General features: G+C 42.1%; 2 protein-coding genes across 2 annotated transcripts in view; both read left to right on the forward strand.

Moving 5' to 3' along the window:
• The window catches only part of kiaa0825 (KIAA0825 ortholog), a 111,921-nt gene extending 101,813 nt beyond the window's left edge, over positions 1-10,108 (forward strand). The window contains exon 23 of the mRNA XM_070834124.1: positions 9,268-10,108. Coding sequence (XP_070690225.1) covers positions 9,268-9,451 — 184 coding nt within the window. The 3' untranslated portion in view covers positions 9,452-10,108. The remainder of the gene's footprint in view (positions 1-9,267) is intronic.
• Positions 10,109-13,301: 3,193 nt separating this feature from the next.
• Positions 13,302-23,073, forward strand: part of arb2a (ARB2 cotranscriptional regulator A) — a 152,515-nt gene continuing 142,743 nt past the window's right edge. Inside the window, exons 1-4 of the mRNA XM_070833398.1 lie at positions 13,302-13,369; positions 14,111-14,251; positions 17,199-17,300; positions 20,642-20,742. Of these exons, the coding sequence (XP_070689499.1) occupies positions 14,146-14,251; positions 17,199-17,300; positions 20,642-20,742 (309 nt within the window). The 5' untranslated portion in view covers positions 13,302-13,369; positions 14,111-14,145. The remainder of the gene's footprint in view (positions 13,370-14,110; positions 14,252-17,198; positions 17,301-20,641; positions 20,743-23,073) is intronic.

Genomic DNA, 23,073 nt, shown 5'->3' on the forward strand with positions numbered 1-23,073 from the left:
GGATGTCCACTGCCTCAGCACCAGCTAATAGGGAAAGTTTTCAGCATCTACAATGATGAAGATGGAGGGAGTTACATAAAGTAACTGTATAAAAAACCCCTCAATAATAGCATGCTATACTCCTGTCCCTAAAGCAACCAAATCGAAAGGATTCATCTCAGCATTTCTATGCAGTTCCATTACAGCATGCATGGATTAAATGTGTAAGGTCAGATAGTTTACCTGTGAATACATAACACTTTGATGCACTGCACTGACAGTCAATACCGCAAATGATGTGTAGTGATGTGTTGAATTCAACATTTTTTTCTTACAATTACTTCATATCCCCAAAACACGACTGTAGTGTCATAGCCATGACATTTTTTATTCTTATTTTATTTGTCTTTTGAATTAGCCTTGACGTGCTCTTGATTTCATGGGTGAGTTCCAGTAAGTAAGTTTTTCTCCAACATATCTGCTTGTTCTCCTTTGGGATGCCTCACTGTGAATTCAACCATACTAGCAACTTACCCAACTAAGCCACTACATAATCCATAAAAAAGAAGAATATGCTGAAATATGCAATTTATTCATAGTGGCTGTGGAAATGATATATAGCTGGGTTTGAATAGAAGTTTTGCCAGATCAATGTCTGAGAGCGAGGCCTTTGTCTGAGAGCAAGTTGCAGTTTCTGAACCCTCAGCGCTCCTTAGTAGATTTCACAGTTTATATATGCACAAATGGCAAAGAGAAAGTACTGAATAAGTAATAGGCTATTTCCTAGTAGCACACTGAGGTGAAATCTTTTTTCCCCTCTGTATGCTGTTCAGTGGGGAGATTACATGAATGAATGCTTGTTCTCAGTGTTTGAGCTTGTGTGTGTGTGTGAGGAGGGCAAAATCAGAAGCTACTGACTGTTTATCTGAATCATCTTTGTTTATTAATTCATGGGTGATATTTTATGCATTTGGTGACAAGGTTTAAAGGAATAGACCCAAATGCCGACACAAAACACAGAGGGAGATGGCATGTTGCGGAAGGCTTTAATGATTATTCTTTCAAGGAAGTTGGGGGGGCTGCAGATCATGTGGTGGCAGAGGAGGTTGAACTGGTGAGCTGAAGAAGTGGATTGCAAAGGAAGGCTGATGAAGGCATCAAGTAATCTTGGGCTGGAGGCAGGTGGATGTTGGACTTAGGGTAGACAAAGCTTTCCGATTCTCCGATTATTCAAGTCACGGTGAGATTGTCAAGGAAAACTTGATGAACTGACGGGGGAGTGAGTGGAGGCACCTCCTTAAATAGAGTGGAAACATTATCAGAAGCTGGAGAGTAATCAAGGAAACAGCTGTGACTAGAGCATCCCATAAAGATTCAGGAGCTGCAGGTGCATTGATGCACAAAACACAGTCCATAACTTTTGGTGTGTTCTGTTAGCGCCTATTAGGGTTTGTGCTGAGGCTTCCTTAGTATCTCCTTAGCTTTTTACATTAAGTGCACATTTATTTGTGTGTATATTTTGCCATTGAGTGTTTATCATCATCCAAAGTAAGGGTCTTCTTTCCTTCTCCTCTTTTCTCTATCCTCTTCCTGCCACAAATCTATATCTCTCCCCCCTTTCTCTCTCCCCCTGTCCCTCTCTCTCTCTGTGGCTCATGGGGGAAGACAGGTTGCCTCAGCTGAGATCTTTGATCCCAGAGACCTGCAGGCACACTGGAGCCGTTAACAGGTACCTGCCTACTTGCCTGCCAGGTTGAATGACTGACTTACTGACTGCCCAACTAACTTAGCCTCCCCTCGTTACTGCAGTAACATACAAGGGGAAGGTGATGGAAGGAGGAAGAGGGTGGTCATGAGACATATGGGATAGACAAGAGTAGGCTGTCATGTTTAGATAAACATGCATTGGTTTTCAGGGGTATCATTTTACTCCCGTCAAAAAACCTGAGTGCAAAATCAGAAATGCAACATGTAAATACATGATTGCTAATCCGATGGAACAAAAGGGTTCAGATTTATTTGGGGTCACCTTTTGGTTCCTTCTGGACATCATTGTTTTGCCCCATGTGGTGCAAGTTTGAGAGGCGATGTCAGACAGTCGTCAGGCATGCACAGGACACGGCTGAAAGGTGCCAAGGTGGTTGGCTTCCTTAACGAAGGGCCTTGCTGTAATGATTTACAGTAGCTCAAGTGAGAAAGGTCAGACACACATACACATAGGCACAGACACATGCTCGCATTTCTGCGTGTCACAACCTCCTCTTGGGTGCTGTTTCAGTGAAAGGTGCCAGCTTGCACAGCCAAGCTCCTAACAAGAGCCAAACAGTCAGGAGACTGAGAAGGAAGAAAAGAAAGGTGAGGGAAGGTGGGGGAAAGGGAGGGTGAAGAGAGGGAAATAAGAGGAGCAGAGAGCTGTCAACCTCTTGGGACATGTGCAGAACTCAGTGTCTGTGTGGAACAGTCAGCAACTGCGCTGCACTGACCAGCCGATCCTAGCTGTGTAGACTTGGCAGGTGTTTGGTTATTTGCTGTTGTCTGCATGTAATAATACATTCACACACAGCAAGGATTCTAAATTGGACCTCACCTTGTCAAACACAAACAAGGCCCCTCACCCCTTTCTCCCCAGAGCAAGATTTGATAGATCTTACCCACAGCGAGCCTATTTGAGGAATGTACCAAATGGTGTCCAATAGACTAGTGCTCACAGTCACACTGTGGTGGACAAGCAGCCTAATGATGTCTGAAATACCGGCACAACAGCTATGATATGCTGTGATAATTGCTACCCTCCTGTCCACAGTACAAATAAATGTGGAACCGGTAGGCAAACACATTAATATGGAAATGTCTACATTAATTTGGAGCATGGTCTAAATTATTCAGTAATTAAGCCACTGCAAATTTACACAAACTTTCCCCTGGATGACTGGAGAGAATAGTGAGGAGTGAGAAACAGCCATGCAGAGGGATTTGAAATATGTGGTCACATGATGTGAATACAAAATCACATTCCTCAAAACAACACAACCCTAACTAAGAGTTATTTTGCTAAATAAATATTTCGTTCATTTCTATACATCGGTAACAGATGTAGAAGTGTCTGTCACCTTCCCATCACCACCATCATCACCAGCACTGCACAAAACATGCTCCTGAATGGTGGAGGCAAAACCCAGCAGCAAAGCAGCTAGCATAATTGTCACTTTCCTATGATGGATGCATTTGTGTTTAAAATCAAACTTGCAAAGAAAAAAGAAAACTAAAATGCTGACCCTCATTTTAACTGGGAAAAAATCTCTGCAGGTGTGCTGCCAACAATCCCCTTTTCAGATTTTTAAAATCTTAAAGGACTGAAAGAAGTTTTGCTCAAGGTCTTAAGTTGCCACCCTTGTGAACTGTGCAACAGTCTTCAAGGACAAAACAACAGAGACGCAGTCATTATCTATTTTGCATCACATTTAGGGGTGATCACAATATAAGTATGTGGGTAATATCAGCTAACGTTAGCATTAGCCTACACTGATTTTGAATTCAGCACTGTGGGTGCCAAACAGGAGCTGTCAAAATGCTGTTGTGAACAATGAAGTCGTAAAATATGTATTTCATATATATATCTGAAAAACTCCTGCACCCACAAGTTTCTAGCACGCTTTAGTTTCTGGAGATTGCTCCTGTGTAGCACTACTGTGTATGCTGAGCTGTCTCCAAGAACACAAAGTTACAAGTCCACATTACCCAAATGAGGGAAGCACTTTACTGACATCACATCAGCCAAATCTACAGGATATTGAAAAGTACGTAAAGTACACTCATATAGCACTCATATGATATAAAAAGGCACAGGTATATAGATATTCAGTCTCCTGTCCTACAACATCCCCCTGTCTTTGCACTCCTCAGCATTTGAAGAGTGTGTGTTTGCATCTGTGTGTGTATGTGGTGTATTTGAGGAAAAGGCCCTTTGTGCTGTCTGATGTGCTGGACTTATCATTGCTTGGATTTGGAGTTTAAAACCATAGTGTGTTTGAAGTTTTGTGTTTGCGTGTCCCTCTGTGCATGCACCTTGTGTGGGTGTATGTGTGTGTGTGTGTGTGTGTGTGTGTGCGCGCTCATGCCTCTGAGCCTTGGTGTGTGCCTGGTCCAAAGCACGTACAAGCATGTCAACTTGTGTAACTGTGGATGTCCTTTCAAAGGGCCTTCACAGATCTGTCCGAGGCCCTTTGATCAGGCGTTCTCTGACTCGCCTGCTCTCTACGGCCCTTGAGATGGGCGGGTGCGTGCTGGGTGGGAGACGAGGCTGGTTGGACATGGATGAGACTGTGGATTTGACCCACTCAGTCACGTGCACACGCAAGCATAACAAAAGTTCAATGTGACACAACAAGACTCCAAAGTGAACTGAGCAGACGCGGTGACAGTTATATCGGACAATGCAGATGTCGGTGCATGCACGTGTGTGCGTCTATGCCTCTTCATGTGTGTGTTATTGTCATTTTTTATGTAAGAAGTCAAAATGTCATCACAAGATCAGAAAGTACTCCAAAGAATCAGCCTTTGTGAAATGCTGGTTTTGAGTTAGACAAGTTAGAGAGGTTCAAGGATCACATTAGCAAAGCTAATTTTGTTGTCCTCTCCAGTTTTTGATACAACATTGCGTGTGTGTATTTGCATTTGTCTTTATTGAATGCAGCAGCTATAGAGTAATGCAGCCTTTGATATTGCTTTGATATTGCATATTTTTGTCCTCTTTGAATTAGTGTGTTTCTTGTAGCTTTTGAGTGGACATCAGTTTGGATTGAGATGGCTCTCAGGTAGGTTCTAATACTGAGTGGCATCACCGCACCACACGGACATACTGTAGACCTGACACTGAGTTGATCTGACAATAGAATGGATCAGTGTAGCGGCTAGTAAGTCAGAAGGTAGAGCATAATCCCTTCTGTCAAGTCTCTGTCTCGTCAATATTCAAATCCAGCCGGCTGTCCAATGGCTGTCAGTTACAATCTCCCTCCGGCTCATAGCCTAGCACAGGCACATATCTAAATTGAATTGGATGTTTGCTTCTCAATGGAAACCGAGTCAAAGAGATGACCCCCCGGCCCTGTATTGTGAACTTGTCAGTTACCCCAACTAAACTAGATTCTAATGTACAATGCCCATTCCCAACTATCTTTGTTGTTTCCTTTTTCATACAGCTTCACATTTTCCTTAGGTTTCTCATATAACTGCTGTCTGTCTCCCTTTACTCACCATGAATTTAAAATTTTTTTTGTAAGTTGAGATCAAACTTGGACAGCTTTTTTATCACAAGCTGTGACTTTGCTTGCTGAACAACAAATCTGCTTCATTTAAAACTGACAGGTCATGAACAAAAACCCCAAATGTTTTCTATCAACTCAAGAAGTACTCCGCGTTCTCTCCTGTAATGATGTATTCCCATGCACACTGCTTCTCAGACACCTGCGTGCACTGCATTGCTGTTTGTGGAACACCAACACCAAAGGCCAAGCGTGGACGCTACATGCGGCTTGAAGGAGACATATAAAGACATGCTGTACACATCCATTTACAGTATGCGCAGCCTTCCACCAACTACATTCATCCACTGACCTCATTTTTACTCATCACCTAACCTTAAACTGTGAACTCTGACAGCAGCAAGAAGTAGCAGCTCAAATTTATTCTGGTCAGGTTGAAAAAGTTCATCCATCACTGGTGAGTCTCTGGGAAGACTACTCACTCAGTGCTGTCTAGAAGAAATAGCTTTTTTTTTTTTTATAACTTACAGGTTTTGATCCATTAATGCTCATCTCTTTTTTTCAGAGACAAAGGATGAATCTGAGCGTCTCAGTTAGTGAGGGACTCGCTTGTCAGGTGCAAACACATTTTCTGATATGGGTTTATTTTGACAATTCATCTTCCGCTTTTAAGCCAACGTTCTAACCCCAAATGAGATGGTTGAAGAAATGACGACCGGTCAGAGTGACATCCGTTCACTAAAAGTAACCCGACTCTGAAGGTCTAAAACTGGAAGTGGTTCTCACAAGGGTGAAAATGATAGAGGACATTTCATAGTCTCTCTCTGTCTTTCTCTCTCCATCTCTTTCTTGTTCAGTCCCTCTCTTCCTACTTCTCTGACACATGTCGCCCTGGCATGCATGGAAAGGCCTGACCTTTGGAAAGTTTAGCACTTTAAATATTTAGGCTTGGGTTATGATGGATCCTCCAGGCCCTGCGGCAATGTGCAAAGCCTCTGATTAGGGCTGCTGTCAGAGTCATTTAGCCGAGTGTCTGGCTGTCGGTGGCGCTCTCTGTTTGACAGGCGAGCCTTTTAAACAAACAGCGGTCCCAGTGGCAGAGCAGGCAGGGCACCCAGCGCAGCACAAACACCCAACACTCTGAGAGAAACCACTCAGCCCACTGACAGCTGCAGCGCAAACCACTGCCCGCAGTCTCTTTGTCTCTCATGATCTTTCAAGCACTTTGTCTTTCTGCTCACTCACTATCTTTTATAGTCTATACTTGGACCTCTTGCTGTTTTATATTGTTGCTGTTCTTTCTTTCCTTCTTTCTTTCTTTCATTTCTGTCTTTTTTATTTTCTCCCCTCTCTGTCGATATATTTTCTCCATCGCAGTTCACATCTCCTTTTTTGTAACTCTCTGTCTGCTGGAGCTGCTGTAGTCGAACATCAAAGTTTCATCCGTGGCGTGTTTTGAGTAAGATTTAGTGAGTAAGTTGATTGCCGGATGATCTCTGAGCATGGCTTATGCTCTTAATTTGTCAAACATCACTACTCATTATCAGCTGAAAATCAGGATAGATGCTCTCTGTCTTGTGCCTGCATCGTCCCATGATTAGGACAGCTTACATTTGATGTTCACATTGAAATACATCTGAGCTAGCCTTTTTATCTCACTCTGAGACAATCTCCCGTGGCATCAATCCTGTAAATATATGAGTCTTAATATGTGTGTCCTATTCTGTATTCAGAGGAAGAGCCAAGTCAGCAGCTCCAGTATTAATGCATGAGAAATGAGCAGAGCCCGTAAGAATTAAAGGGTAAGACTCCCCTTATTAAGATGTAAATTCCAGGGGAAAACTTGCCGAAATGAGGATACAGTGAAGTTATTGTCAACTTTAGCCTACTTATGCATTTCTAAGAGGCATTGTTGATTTGTAGTTGTTGAAATTAGTTACACACAGCAAAGCACCTTGTGTATTTCTTCGGCTCATTTTCAGCATGAGATCAACCAATCTCAACGAATATGCAACCCATACTTTGCGGAACAATTTACACTTTTGCCAACATTATCTAGTGACAGTCTACATGGCAACTATCGTTGTAATTCAATCTCTGTCTGTGTGTGCTCCGTCTTTTTTTCTCTCTCTCTCTACCTCTCTCTCATTTCAAATTTGCACTTAACACCTTCCTGGGGAAAGGCTTCTCATTCATCAACGGTGTTTGTCCCGGTGACAAGCAGGGCGCCTCCTGCATATCAATATCAGCTAAGACAATGCTGAGCCTGTAACCTTCAGCTAAATGTCATTCTGCTTAATCCTATTTGAAAATTAAACATTGAAAAACCTTTAGCGTACCTTCCTGTCTTCCTTCCTCTCTTGCTCCCTCCTTTTTTGTTGGCTCCATTCCTCCAGCTTTCTCTTCTCCCTCACTCTCTTCCTGCTCTTGTTTTTGCACACTGTGTGACATTTGTATTGTTTTGTTTGTGTGAGTGTTTGTGTCTCATAATGGTTATTTAGTGGAACTGATTTTGATTTTATGTCAGTGAAAAAATAATATAGGGGCAATTTGTCTGCCCCCAGTAGTCATCTGCATTTTTTCCAACAGGGTCTATGGCAGCCATCAAAGGCAGACTTAACTACTTCTCCCTTTGTTCTGTCATGTTTGCGAGACAGTCCACTCACTCTGTGATGGATGTAAAGGGAGGGATCCAGGCTGACACAGAAATTACCCAGAAAAACAGAGAAACTGGTGACCAAAGTTGTATGTGGAGGGAGACTGCAGTCACATGAGAGGAAACCTCTCTGTCAAAGCTGCATATTTACATAAAGAGATCCTCCCCGTACGGACGGTAATTGCTACACTGACAGTGGTTGGGAAGGAGAGAAAAAGATGCCTGATTTGTCCAGATACACAATTCGACAGAGGCGGAAACTTCATCAAAGTACTCTGCATTTTGAGATTTTGGTTATTAGTATGCATGACACACGTGCATAATGTTCTTGGTGTTTTACTCGCTCTTCCTCCTTACACACCTCACACGCATGCACAGAGCACAACTATATGGTAAATGTTTGAAGGCACAGTGAGGAATCGGAGAAGAGGGCTGGATGAAAGGAGATGTAGAGATTGCAATGAAAATGCAATCATTTGCAGTCAGACTGATATAATTCTCCTTTGGAGGGAGTGTGATGCAGCAGCTCAAAGACAGCCTTTGGCCACCACACCATATGGATTTGATTGACCACAGTCACTCATTGAGAGATTGCATTGAAATACTGTGGCAGAATTACTATGTGAAGACCTTAGATGTCTTAATGTTGAAGCCCTCCATCTACTCTGTAGCTAGAAGAATCACAAAATGTGATGGAGAAGCATACCATAGAAACGGTTAAACAAGATGGAGAAGCCACAAGATGTGAGGAGCAATTTCCTCCATGCTAAAAATGAGTCACCCACACAGGGTTGGCATGAAGTTCAACAGTTGTTATACCATGACTTAGCCACAGTAAGCATCAGAATGAGAGAGAGAGGGGAAGACACAAATAGTCCTACAGAGAGCCAAAAGCATCTTTTCTCTTCTGTGACTCATCCCATGAGTGCTCAATCTGTGTGCGTGGATGCTTGCAAGTCCGTAAGAGTGTGTTTACATGAGTGTGAGTCTCATGGTGTATCTGACCCACACAGCATGAAAGAAGAAAGAGAAGAAGATTCCCGTGTGAGAACTTAAAGAGTGAAAGTGTGGCTTGCAGAGCCTTGGTGAGTTTCTGTCTAGGTTGTAAGTGAGACAACAGGTTACTCCTCATTTTGTGGTGAACACAGGCCAAGTTGCAGGCAGTGGAGTCCTTTCTTTTCTCTGTGTGAGACACAAATAGAGGGGAGATACGGGCGGCATTTTGTTGGTGTGCTGATTTTGTGTGTCGGCACAACCTTCATACACCAACATAGCTTGTAGAAAACACATTTAGTAGGTGCTTGAGCTTGTGAGTGACAAATGTTCATTGGTGTTAAAACAGCTGATGTTCTGTCTCTCTATGTTTTCCAGGTGGGAGATGCAGGAGGGCGCAGAGCTAGAAGATGGTGAGAAATCTATGGTAGAGGAACTTCAGAAAGCCTATTTTGTTTGCTGCTGCAGCCCGGGATGGCAGGACCCCCCTGAAGCTGATGAGACGCTGGCAGAGCAAACCCAGGGGGAAACACAACCATCCGACAGGAGTGCTGCCCAATAACAGTCCACGCAGTTTGAATTTTTATCACATTGTAAATGTTTGCTTGTAATACTCACTTGCACCTCTCAAGGTAGTGTGTGTGTATGTGTGTGTGTGTGTGCACACATTTGTAGGTGTTTTTGGGTTTGTGCATGCACACCCAATTTGTGTTTATGCGACGAGTTTGCATATGTGTGTGCATGAAAACACTAGTGAGAGTGCGGACAAGAAACTGTGGAACAACAAAAAGAGTGAGGGAGACGGTGCCTCCCTCTTTATGCACGCGTCTCAGAGACAAACTCTCTGTACTTTTCTATGCTGCATCAGACGCATTTCATCTTTTCGGAGCACATCTCCAGAAATCAGTTCTGGGAAATGGAGAGCCTGGATTTGTTTGCCTGGGACAAGACGGGACTGTGTGATCACTGTCGGTAGTTGAAGTTTTTTTGAGACAGTGAGTGTAAAGACATTGGTGTCAGCATACTTTCTCCTGGTTCCTGAAAGCAAACTTCAAATATTACGGTTGGGAAGCAAGATGATGTATGTTTTGATTACACTGTGTCCCAAAAATCTGCCCCACTATGTAATATCAGTCAGTATTTTGTGCAAACTGAGAAAACATTTATTTTATTTGTAATACGATTGCTCGGTATATTTTTCCAACTTTGTCCATACTTTGTTATTCATGAGATGGAGATAGAATATTTTACAATTAAACAGGAAAATAAAATCATATTCTAACCTCACCGCTGAATATGCTTCTTCTGTCGTATGATCAATTTGTGTGATCTCTGTCCAGTCAATACTTTATGATGATTTATGACTGTGAAGTGAGCGTCCTGTTTCTGACTACATACATCAGATACTCTTCCCTATTATATCTGATTTTCCAATAAGGATTAAACAACTCAAATGATGCTCTTTTCATCAACAGTATAATTTCAGCTCACAAAGGCTACTGCGCACCCTGTGCAATTCCTCTGAGAGGAGGAAAACATTTCCTGCTTCAGAGAGAGATCTTTCTTTCCTTAACTAGATTTTTAATGCAAATGTAGCAAGATTGCGATTGCCGAGCCACTTAAAGAATACAAAAGACAACAAAATGTTCAGCAACTGAATTTTGCCCGTGACTTTGAATAAAGGCTAAAAAGCAACAAAGCACCATTAGTCTTTGTAAATGTATTGTATTCGACATGACAATAAAACCGTTTTATTTTGGTATTGCAGAGGAAAAAAAAAAGTATTTGGCCAAACTGTTCTTGTAAGATAACTGTTTTCTGCTTTGATCTCTTTCTTTCTCCCTCGCCCTCCCTCTTAGAGTAAGTACCTGTAGGGTTATCCATTTGTATTTCCATTGGGTTCAGAAGACAACTGTCAGAGAAGCTGACAGTATTCGCAACAAATCATTACAAAGAATGATTCATCACAAAGAATAAATTGAATATTCTATTATACACTATTCATTCAGGGATTATCAAACCTACATAAACATTTTAGAATCCCAGCACGCATCATGACATATTTATGCAGGATAAACAGTCACAGCATTTTGACTCCTCTGATTTCCATTTCAATTGATTACCCCCAGTATATTAGTGCATTATCCACAGCAAACTCTCACAGCAGAAACATGTTGACTTTATTTGTATTACCATCCATTGAGTACAACAAGCTTTGTGTCAGCATGTAGTGAGCCAACATGGTACAGGGAGACCATCCCTCTGCCAAAGCACTCTGGTTTCACTTAATTTCCATGTCAATTCCTGATTGCTTATTATTTGGCTTTCAAGTTAAAAACAAGTCATAATGCAAATCTAATTCCAATTCAAAATATACCAACAAAGCAATTATTAATATGCTCTATTAAATGAATACATCAAGGATGCCACTTCAGTGGATGGTACAGGGAATCAATATGAGCTCCAATTACATAGTAGCCTCAAAAGTCCTGCTGTAAAGTTACAATAATTACTACAAAAGTAGACCAAATCACACAGAGGCAAAGTATGTCTACAGTTTGAGCATTGGCCTAAATGTCTGCTCTGTTGTGGGCCAACCAAAATGTTTCTGCTTTCTGCTGGTAACCTTAAATCTGATTCCAAGTCCAAGTTATATGACTCAAGTCCACACCTCTGCCCTCAGGTGCTGCACTGAGCACTGAGGGAGCAAGAAGCATCTCCTTTATCTTGTCAAACTCAGTGGATCTCAGTCCCACAATATGTCACCGCTGTTTCTTATTTGGGTCTCCCTTCACAGCATTTCCAGCGTTTTGCTTGAGGAAGCAGGGTAGCTCAGCTCCCCTAAGAGACAGCTTCAACTTCTAGAGGCCATCCAGAAGTAGGGCATCCAGCTTTAGTTTACCCAGGAGGCTGTTTCTGTGAGTCAAAAAGCATGTGTCATAAAGCACTGTTACAGGTGCATCATCCAGGTGAACAGGGTGTGGCAGATGATTTTCCGTATGGCACCTTATCAGTAAGTCTGTCAGGTCTAGTTACTACGATAAAACCAATCAAGTGATGTTTTTGTCTTCTAAAGTAATGTTCAAAGATAACACATTTGCGTAACACTCTTAGGTAACACAGTAAACAGTGATATTAGACATAGAGAGCAAAGGTCTGTTGCTCTACCTATTAACCAAAAGTAACATCTTTAGAGGGTGCTGATTTTGTGTCATGGTAACATTTCTATAACAGATGATACTGATGCTGATGTTCACTTTCCACTTGCAAACCACCATGGAGCAGCATGGGCTGAGGTGACATAAACTCTGACATTCACTGTACACCACCATGATAAATGAGCGCCATGAACTGTTGCACTCCCACTGCCCCATGTCTAGTGGTGTAAAACATGCAGATTTATATTTTGATATATTTATTCTTACTTTATACAATAGTAAAATGTCAATTGGTTAAAATGGATGGTCAACACATCTTAGCAATTAAGTGATTCTATAAAATACAGAATACCTAAACTGGATACTGTTATCAAGCATGTGAGGGAAAAGTAATGTTGGTCAGCCATCTAAGGCACAATTTAAACACAACACAAAAACTGTGCAATGCAGTTCCTCTTATGCAACACAGGATGTAACAAAGGGAAGCTGTCAGGGGAGAAGTATAGACTTAATGTATAGCACACGAGCACACACCTGCATAGACTCAACCAGCCAGCACAATGCAAAATCAAAATGGCACAGGACTCTCCACCTGCATGATTTTTTTTGTTTTGCTTTACATTTTCCAGGCACTAATCTTCTTCAGTTATTGAGTTCTCATACAAACTATGGTGGAGGAAGTATACAGAACCTTGACTTAAGTAAAAGTGAGTGTCTTTGTGTTCATATATTTTTCATAATAATTGTATCAATGCACGAACAAATGAAAAGATTTTAAATAAGATATGAAGCTGGAATATTATCGATGTTGCATTAGTGTGTGAGTATCCTTTGATAGTGTAAAAGGTGTAGCGTTGGATGCCTTGATCTAAAACAATGCATCATATTTTACAAGATGATCCCATTATTTATACATATAAGTTTTATTTCCAAAGCATCTAAACAATCTAATAACTATGCAGTATTTTTAAAATTAATCAGTGCAGTGGAGATGTAAAGTAAAGTTCAAGTAAAGCACAAGTACATTAGAATTGGACTTAAGTACAAATGTACTTATATTTTATATATACGTGTATATACACACACACACACACGTTTATTCATTACATAATGGACAAGGCCGAGCGGTGGAGACCACTCAGAGAAAACATCTGTGTGACCCGAGCAGCTGCTGTGACACTGTGTCTTTAAAAATCCCTTCCAGTCCGTTGCCCCGGTAACCCGGAAGCTTCACGCTCTCCGTGCGCCGCTCTGCTCAGAGTCCTTCCTGTTTTAGAAAATACAAGGAGGCAGCAGCTACTGGACTGTCGCATATACTGATGGTGCGTGAGTCGAACAAAAAGCATGCATGCATCTACCCGTAACAGCTCTTCCTCTCCGAGACGTTGCGTTTCGTTTGGTTGAAACGAGCGTGAAATAAAAGCAGGAGTGTCCTACTGTACCTGCTCGCAGTGGCTCCATGAGAGCGGCTGTACACATTCCGGGAGTTGTTTGTAACAGTGCGAACCATTAAACAGATGCTGGCTGTTGTTCCAAAAAAAAAAAAAAAAGAGCAGAGCAGTGTTGGGTAGCTGAGCGTGCGAAAAGCAACGTGTTTACACCGCCTGTGGTGGCGTTTTAAAGCAAGAATAACTTTGCTAAGTTTGCATAATTACTTAAGCTGTTGCACGTGTGCAAAGTTGAGGAAACGCAAGACAGCTGCCGCACTAACGGTTCCATGTTTCACAGCAGTGACGTTGACAGACAGTTGTACAGTAGTTGGTGCTTTACACTGTGTTATGTTGCAGTGTAAATGAATCCCACTGCTCCGTTTTACTCAGTAGGGCCACAGTTCGCAGCCTGTGCAGAAGTGCAGTATTTAACAGTAAGTTTTAATGTTTGGTTCACTGCCACCTTGCAGGTGTAGCTCTGAGACAGTTACCTTCATGGTCTTTGGTGAAGGAAGAAGAGAGTCGCTCTCTGACGCATGCAATGCTAGATTATGATATAACACAGTACATGTGCTCCAGCAACGATGATTTCTACTTCCTAATTTTCTCTTCTTCAATCCCCACATGTGACAGGATGCATCTCCGTGATCTTTGGAAGGGGAGGACCCATGCTCTCTCGTCTTTGTGCTGCCACACCAGCCCTGTACATACTGTGGATCGCCATGGCTCAGATAGCCGGCCAGGAAGACAGAGAGAAAACTACTGCACTCAAAGGTAAACGTGGGATCTTGCTACTGCTCTCAAAACAAAGGGAAAAGAGAGAGCAGCTTTACTGAGAGAGGAGGTGGCTAGTTATGTCTGCTTTTTATTTCATTTTAATTTTTGATTTAGCTCGCTCCTTTTAAGCTGACTGACCTAGAAATGCCTCCTGCTTTGACCTTTCCGTTTTTCTGTCTGAATGCAAGCACCCCAACATGTCTAACTTTTCCAGTAGCCCTACTTACACAGATTCTTACGCTTCTTATCACTGATGATCCAGCCTGTCACTGAAAGAGAAGTATTCACAAGATTCAAAGAAAGTGTAGAAAGTTTGGACAATGTTTAATTTTAACTGTTGTGTTTTCAAGGTTAGGAATATGCTTGAATTCCAATGTATAAAATAAAATGCATGATTTCATCTACACAACCACTCATGCAAACCAAAAAAAAGAGATATATTGTGCTCATATTTGTGTCCCCCCACCAATTCCCCCCTTCGGTCAGCTCCCCGAGCAGGCCCTGCCCAACAATATGTGACATCACAAGCAGAGCCAAAACTAAACCAAGCATTTGTACGCTTAATTACTGAAAGATGGAGCAGGAGTAAAAGACAGAGGATGGTCTTTTCTCATAGTTTGAGGGTTTGTAGAGACACCGGAGACGCATAGTTATGTTATGAAGGCATTAAAAAGTATGTTTGTATGTTTTTAATATTGAAATGAAACAATCCTGTCATCATATTCGTTTGTCTCACACCAGAGAGCTCGGTTGACTGGCATTGGCGCCGAAATGAAAGGGGGGCGTTTTTCCGTTCCGCTCCGTGTCTGGTGTAAAACTGGCTCCATGAGTGCGAGCATCTGCTCTCTTAGAGCGCACGCTTCCTCTGACCACTGATGTTGTGCATGCGTGCACACTCAAGGTAGCTAGCTAACTATTTAGCCTGCTCATCAGCTACTGGAGAACAGGTGGATTTTGTCATCGCTTTAGCAACATGCCAGGCTGTCATTTTAATGACAAGGAGCTGGCCAATGAAAAAGATATTTTAAAAATGGCTTCGGAGAGGAGCCACAGAAAGGAAGGCGTACTGCACAACCTGCAGAAAGGAGATCGGCCTGTATATAATGGGGGAGTAGGCACTCGCCAGCCATTCATAGCTAGATAAGTCCTCTGCTGATCCCTTACTCTGGAAATTAGCAAGCATCAATAAATGATGAGTAAATCACATAAGCTCTTGTTGTATATGTTAATATGAAGAGATGGAGAAATATTGACAATATGGATCGATTGCAATGGGCATAAAGGAATTCTGTGAACTTTATAGTTCACAGTTGTATTTATAGTAACAATTTAGATATAATGATAAAGGCTTTGAGAGTTAAGACATTTTTGGTTTAGGTACCTTGAAAGTACTTGAAATACACTTGAATTTTACTCTTAAAAAGCTGTATGAACCCTGTGTGCGTATAGTTTTGAAAACTGCAGGAGAAAAGTTGTAGCTCCTGTGGGATAACACCATACTACACTTAAAAGGATAGATGGCATTACAAAAATGTGAATGCAACTATATTGTGCGGAAACATTCACTTTGTCTCAGTGCTATAGATGAATGTGCACTCCCTCTGACTCTGATTTGTGATTGTGTGCCTTTTAAAACGTATGTGGCCGAGCTGACTTGAAATACTATTAAAACATTTAAAAATATTTACCTCATTACCTGAAAGCTTCATATTTAGACTTTTAGCTGACCTCCTGCGTACATGACATTGGACAAGAAATGTTCTCCTTAACCTTGAGTCAATCATATATAATAATAATAATACATTTTATTTATAGGCGCCTTTCAAGGCACTCAAGGACACCGTACAACACAGTTAAAAACAAACAGTGAAAAAGCAAGTTAAAAAGTCAAAAAATTAAAAAAACCAAGGGGTGGAAGATCTGCAGAGTGATGTTACAGTGAGTAGGCTTGTTTAAACAGGTGGGTTTTGAGGTGAGATTTGAAGATGGTCAAAGTATTGATGTTCCTGATGTCCGGTGGGAGGGAGTTCCAGAGGCGGGGGGCAGAGCGGCTGAAGGCTCTGGACCCCATGGTGGTCATACGGGCAGGAGGGATCGTGAGGTTGATGGAGGATGATGATCTGAGAGTCCGGCTGGGTGTGTTTATGTGGAGGAGTTCAGTCAGGTATGGAGGGGCGAGGTTATGGAGGGCTTTGAAGGTTAGGAGGAGGATTTTATATGAAATGCGGTATGTGACCGGGAGCCAGTGAAGCTGTTGGAGAACAGGGGTGATGTGACTGATAGAAGGGGTCCTGGTGATGATCCGGGCTGCAGCATTCTGAACCAGTTGCAGTTTATGGAGGGACTTGAGGGGGAGACCAGAGAGAAGTGAGTTGCAATAATCCAGACGGGAGGTGACCAGAGAGTGGACCAGGATGGCGGTGCTGGCGGGGGTGAGGGAAGGATGGAGGCGATTAATGTTGCGTAGGTGGAAGTATGCTGACCGGGTGACATTATTGATGTGGGTTTGAAAAGACAGAGTGCCGTCAAGGACGACACCCAGATTTTTTACTTGAGGGGAGGGGGAGACAGAGGAGTTGGCGATGGTGAAGGTGAAACTGTTAGCTTATATATATATATATATTTATCCACCCTTTTAGCGCAACGATTTCTGTAATTTGTTTTCGATTATTTTTCATTTCAGTGATAGAATTTGCAGAGGAATGTTAATAGACATTTTGGCTTAGTTATTATTTGATGGGAATATCCTCTTTTCCACTTGCCACTTGAGGATGATGAAGAGCTTTTAGTTTAAGTGAGTAGAGAGGACTTGCCTGAGGAGACATTATCAAATCATAATGTAGGATGCAGTTGATGTTGCTAGATATGCTGAGGTTATAATGTTTTGATTGAGATTATGACGCTGAATTTTGACTTTGATCCTATCGTTTCTCTTTCTCCTCAGATTTGCTGTCAAGAATAGACTTAGATGAACTGATGAAGAAAGATGAGCCTCCTTTCACTTTCCCCAAAACATTGGAAGAGTTCGAATATGTCTTCAATGAATGTAAGTACATGTTTTAGTCTTCAAAGCATAAAGCACATCATCAGGCCTTCCGCTTTAACGGAAAAAAAATCATTGCATCCCATGAACTCTTAAATGAATAGAGCACCACTGCTGACAGCTGAAGCTCAGTACTTCAGAAGTCACTCTGTTCCTAATACATAACCTGTCGTCCGTAGGCATGATTGGCTTGTGAGGAAGCAGTTTCTACTTGCAACTCCTAATCACAGATGCCCACCAAACTGTGTTTTTCTCTCTTGACACTTTGTAGATTGTTTCATGTGAATTAATGGTTATTGACCAGAAGAGATAAAACTATCCTGTATTAATAAAAGAACAATGTTTTTTTCCCCCTCCCTTTATTCTTCCTCTTATCATTTTATGACCCCTCTTTGTGACCACTGGATGGGTCCCAACCCCCAGTTTAGGAGCCACTTGTCTACAGCGCCGACTTCTTCCTCTTGATTCATGTTAAAGCTGTTGTGAAGTTGGCATAAAAACAAAATTACCATAATACCTCATAAAACTAAGACAGTTTTAACATAAGCGGTCTGCGTGTAATTACAGTTCTGTTCAGTGTAATATTGCCGTTTTTCAATTAATGACCTAAAACTGTCTTGTGGAGGTGTACTGTAGGTGTGTGTGTGTGTGTTATTAGTGACAGGCGGGAGCATGCTGGACCCAGAGTGGTGCAGGTCCAGATGATATAAAAGTCTCTTTAGAATTCTCTTGGCTCGCTTTAATCAAACCAGGTGGAGAGACGGAGGCTTTGACTCTTAGTACTCCCCTGTAGCCCCTCTCTCTCTCTCTCTCTCTCTCTGTGTGTCCCCCTCCCCTGTTTTCTGTCAGTGTCTCCGCTGGCTGTCTGGCTGGCTGAGTGGGGGACATGTTGTGTACTCTACGGCCCGTCAGTAACCTACTCAGCCTTGCCCTCCGCCTGACGGAGCATTTGCATAACCTCGCTGTGCCTAAGAACAGAGACACAGAGACTCACCCCCCACCCGCCTCCGTGCCAACACCCCTTACCCCACTACCCCACCCTCAAGTCCTAGCTCAGTCTCCCATGGAGGGTGGAACACATTCAGAGACTCTACATCTCTTTCCCCTCACCCCTCTGCCACCCCTATTCTCCTTTCTCTCCCTCTCTCTGTAGCTCTGTATTTCTGCCCCTCACAAAATACCCAACTGAAACATGGCTTACCCAGCCCCACACACACACACACACACACACACACACACACACATATATATATTTATTTATATATATATATATATACACACACACTCATACCCATCTGTATGTCTCGTCAATTTCCACTGAGACCTGTATTTGAAGGATAGCATTTCACAGTCGCTCTGGCTCGTGGGGATTTCTATAGCTACACCCAGGCTACCTGTGCCCGAGACAGGTGGAACAAAAATGTTAATTTGACCATGTAATGATGTGAATACAGACGAGGCTGTGTACAATAGTTTGCAGGTATCTTAATCACTGAAGATGATGGCTTCATCTTGCTAGCCCTCCAGTTTTCCATTACTGGAAATCCAAGGTTATGTACACCTAATTAAGTGGCCAAATTGAGAACAGAATGCTAATTATGACAGAAAAGAGGAGAAAAGTTGAGAAAACGTTATTCCTCTGAGAGGATGTGTTGGGGGAGGCAATGGAGCTGATCACCCCCCTAGCTCTCGCTCTCTCACACACACACACACACACACACACACACACACACCCACCTTTCCTAGAGTAGGATTTCATTATAGCTCCTCTCTTCCTTCTCTTAGGCAGTAGTGTTTAGATCCTCACCCCTCCATGAATGCATAATTGATTTTCTTCAAGGTACTTTTTTTGCACACTGCTTTATCCTAACTTCTCACTTGTCTCCTGCTCTACCTCTCAGGCACAAGTCTGCTTTTAATGCAACATGATGACAAACCTAGATTCACGATTGCATGTTGTCTAACAACTGAGCATGAAGGCAAGCACTGTAATACACAGTGTGTTAGCAATGTAAGATTTATCACATTGATAGAGGGGTGAAAATGGTGGCAAATTTAGAAGGAGATGAAAAAATGCTTATGCATTCTTTTATCTTGCAATGATATTATATTTATATCTTAGATGGGTTTCTTCACGTGTAATAATTGAGAAAGTATGAGAGCCCCCTGGCTGTTTGGGTTAAGTATGTGTTCTTTTCAGTGGTTTAGCTCTTACAAATTTTGCAGTCATAAAGGTCAAAATTAAATTTAACACTGTTTAGTGTTTTATTGTGTTGTAGTGTCAACCGCAGGATCGATGGGCTCATTCCTAAGGTATAAATGTAGAGGTTCCGCAGCCATACAAGGGTAATTGTTTATTAAGAAAAAAAGGAGGTACCATTTTTGAACAACATTTTCCAGTCTTATGACTGTTTTATATCAAATAAAACCTGGATGTGTTAAAAACTCCTGAATTATAATAAATCACTCAGACATTGTCCCAAAAAGCTTTTGTTTCTTCTCAGTCAATTCTTGTGTGCTGTAATGGCAACGGGGCTACTTGCAACAATTTACAGAAACACACATACGCCTACTGACACATAGTGTATGTCCACACCTGGTCCTCCTGGCTGAAGCTGCCTGTGTGTGTGTGTCTAAGTGTAAGCTGTGCTGGTTAGGGTGACTGGCTGATGCCCAGACAGCATCCTCAAAGGAATTTCAAGGAGCAGTTGTCGTTGTGGTTAATGCTGCCTGGCCACCTTTCTCTCTTCATGCTCTCCCACACACACACACACACACACACACACACACACACACACAATAACACACAGTGAGAACCTTTCCAGCACCTTGTGCAGTCTTTGCTCTTGGAGATTTCAGGTGGAAAAGGCAGGGACAGACCTGTGGCCTGTTGCCAGAGCATGTGAGCAAGGAGAGAGAGATTGACACAGTTAAAGGGGGAGAAGGGGGAGGGGGGGGGGGTAGAGGCTTTTAGATGGATGAAAAGGGGGAGAGAGGGAAGGAGAATTTTTGCCATACCAGCTGTCCAGCCCTGGCCTGCCAGACTACCCAGAAGGCCGTTGGAGTCGTGACTGGAAGAACGCTGCTGCATCCACAGGCCTTGTACCTGCCAGATGGGGGTGGTTTAGGGAGGGAGGGTAAGGAAGCGAAAGGACCAACAGAGGGAGAGAGAGAGAGAGAGAGAGAGGGAGAGAGAGAATGAAAATAAGCAATTAAACAGGTCAAGCTTACTTTGTTTAATTTGACAGATAGATGTACTTTTACATGTCAGGTCAGAAGGGCAGGTGTCCATTATCATTACAGAAGTGTTTTTCTACACCATTCATCCTATCTTTCTCCCATAGATGGCCAGCTCAGACACATAAAAACAGGAGAGCCCTTTGTGTTCAATGCCAGAGAGGACCTTCACCGCTGGAACCAGAAACGCTATGAAGCTCTTGGCGAGGTAAAAAAAAAAAGTTTTTTGCAATGGTTGTTGTTGCAATTCTTTGTAGAGCAAACAGACATGGCCCTCTTGCACTTATAATATATGGAACCTGCTACATGCTTTATTATGTTGGTGTGAGACAGAGAGCATTTTTAGCATTCACATAGACTGTAGATTCCCCATACAGCTCAAGTTCATGTCAAGTCTTAGATTTTTTTAATTAACCAATGATGGCAGAGCTGCTGTGGAAGAGTTAGAAGATATTGAAACCAAAGAAGAATAGTATTCTCAGTATGCCAACAGGCTGCCTAAATGTCATAATTTGATAAGACATTAATTTTTGCTGCACACTGTAAAGACAATCAAATTGTCAAAGTTAACATTTGCCTCTCATTTAATTCATTTTTGTTTTTATACATTTAGATGTCTACAAATATTGTAGCATGCACATGCTTTATGCTGTCTGTTTTAATTTACTATTGGACTGTGGAAGAGCAACAAAAGTGTTACAAGGTCCTGAGTAGTGTAATCGCCTCTTTCAGAAATTATGTGGTCATGTTAAATTGCTGTTCTTTTTACTCAGGAAGGTTTGTGTGTTAAAGGGACTATAGAGCTTGTGCGCATTGTTTGATTACAACCTAGATGAATTGCCTTTTTAACACCTTAAATGCCAGGGCTTAAACGAGGTATGTCTTGTGATCAAAGCCTCTGTTAAATTACAATGAGGAGGGTTAGCAAGTGTTTTAAAGGTTATGGTCTGCTGAGGCATGGATTTTACCCTAATTATCTAGGTCAGGCTTAGTTTAGGTATGAGTCGAGTTTGAGGCAACATTAATAAGGCTTGGTAATAATAAGGCAATATTTACATGGCTCTGATGGAGACTGCAGGCCTGACACAACATGTGCAGAGGAGAATTAATAACTGTCTTGACAGTTTTCTGTGACTATAAAACAAGGAGATTCCGATACACTTTAGTGACTTTACAGTTGCCAGTGCACACAGGACTGGTGGGAATGGGACGCGACTGCAGAGTAACTGATGGCCTTTATTGTTCTTTGCAGCATGTACATGGGTGATATGGTGGGAAAAGCATGGAAGCCATTGTAAACTTTCTTGAAATGTCTACAGTTTTAAAATTGCGGCGACACATTTTTGTGAGGTTCTGTAGTCGTCCAACTGCATCACAGCATATCCACACATACACCATCCTAAAGTTCACCTCTAATTCAATCCCACAGTACCACCACATGCAATATGCATTAAGATAATGAGACAAATGTTCTTTTGTAATCTGTTTTTTTTTATTTGCATCCCCCGCTATGTTGCTTTTAATTGTGTGCATTCTTTGAAGTTCAAAGCAAATTGATAGACCCGTTTGTGGGATTACCTGGGTGTTTTTTATTATTTCTAATGCAGGTATACAGTTGCTCCTTTGAGAACCAGCCTTCTGTGAAGGCTTTTTTCCCCTCTTTTCTTTTGCCTGCTCAGACACTATCTACCAGCATCTAAAGGGCTGTAGAAACAAACATTTGGTAGCATGCAAGCAGGGGCCCTGAAAGAACACACAGACATTTAAACTGACTGAACTCAGGCATCTGAGGGAGGGGCAAACTTTTGGAGGAAACAAATAATCATCAAGCAGGATGTATGCAAATTTTATTCATCCTGTGATTAAAAAATTGACAGAAGCATCTTCTTTACAGAAGAGGAAAGGAAACGGTGTCAATCAGTGTTGATACGAGCTTGTGTAATGAGAACAGATACTGTATGAGTTGTGCTGCAGAAGATTAACTGGCTGAGAAGAAAGGAGCACTACCTGAATAAGCAGTATTATCTGTCTGTTGTTTTTAGGCCACAGATGATTCAAGAAAATAAATATTGCACCCCATACAGCTTTGCAAGTACAAATGCATTGTTTTTGCTGGTAAGAAATATGCTCCATTATAAATAGACACAACTACTGAATCGTATGCCTTTGGTTGTAAAAGTGGGTTATGCTGCTAAGTCAGCCTCAGTGTATGTTAGTTTAAGAGTGCGTGTCACATGATCGTACCTGCATACTTATTTCTGCGTCCGTCTGGCCAACACATGCAGATGTATTTGTGCTTGAATTTTTCCCTCTACGCCATTGCTCGTCTGTCTAATCTTTTCTCCCATCCCTCGCCATCTCTCCATCAGGCAGGATGAAAGACTTTGTCAGATGTCATGAGGGTAAATGTAGAATAAGCTTCTATGCAGACACGTCCGTTATGGACCAACACCACTCCATAACACACCCCAATGCCCTCTATCAACCTGCCACCTGAGACTGTCCGAAAACTAGCCACAATTCAGCCTGAGAGCTGTGT

This window comes from Pempheris klunzingeri, chromosome 7 (genome assembly GCF_042242105.1).
Source record: "Pempheris klunzingeri isolate RE-2024b chromosome 7, fPemKlu1.hap1, whole genome shotgun sequence".
In the NCBI taxonomy this organism is placed as follows: Eukaryota; Metazoa; Chordata; class Actinopteri; order Acropomatiformes; family Pempheridae; genus Pempheris; species Pempheris klunzingeri.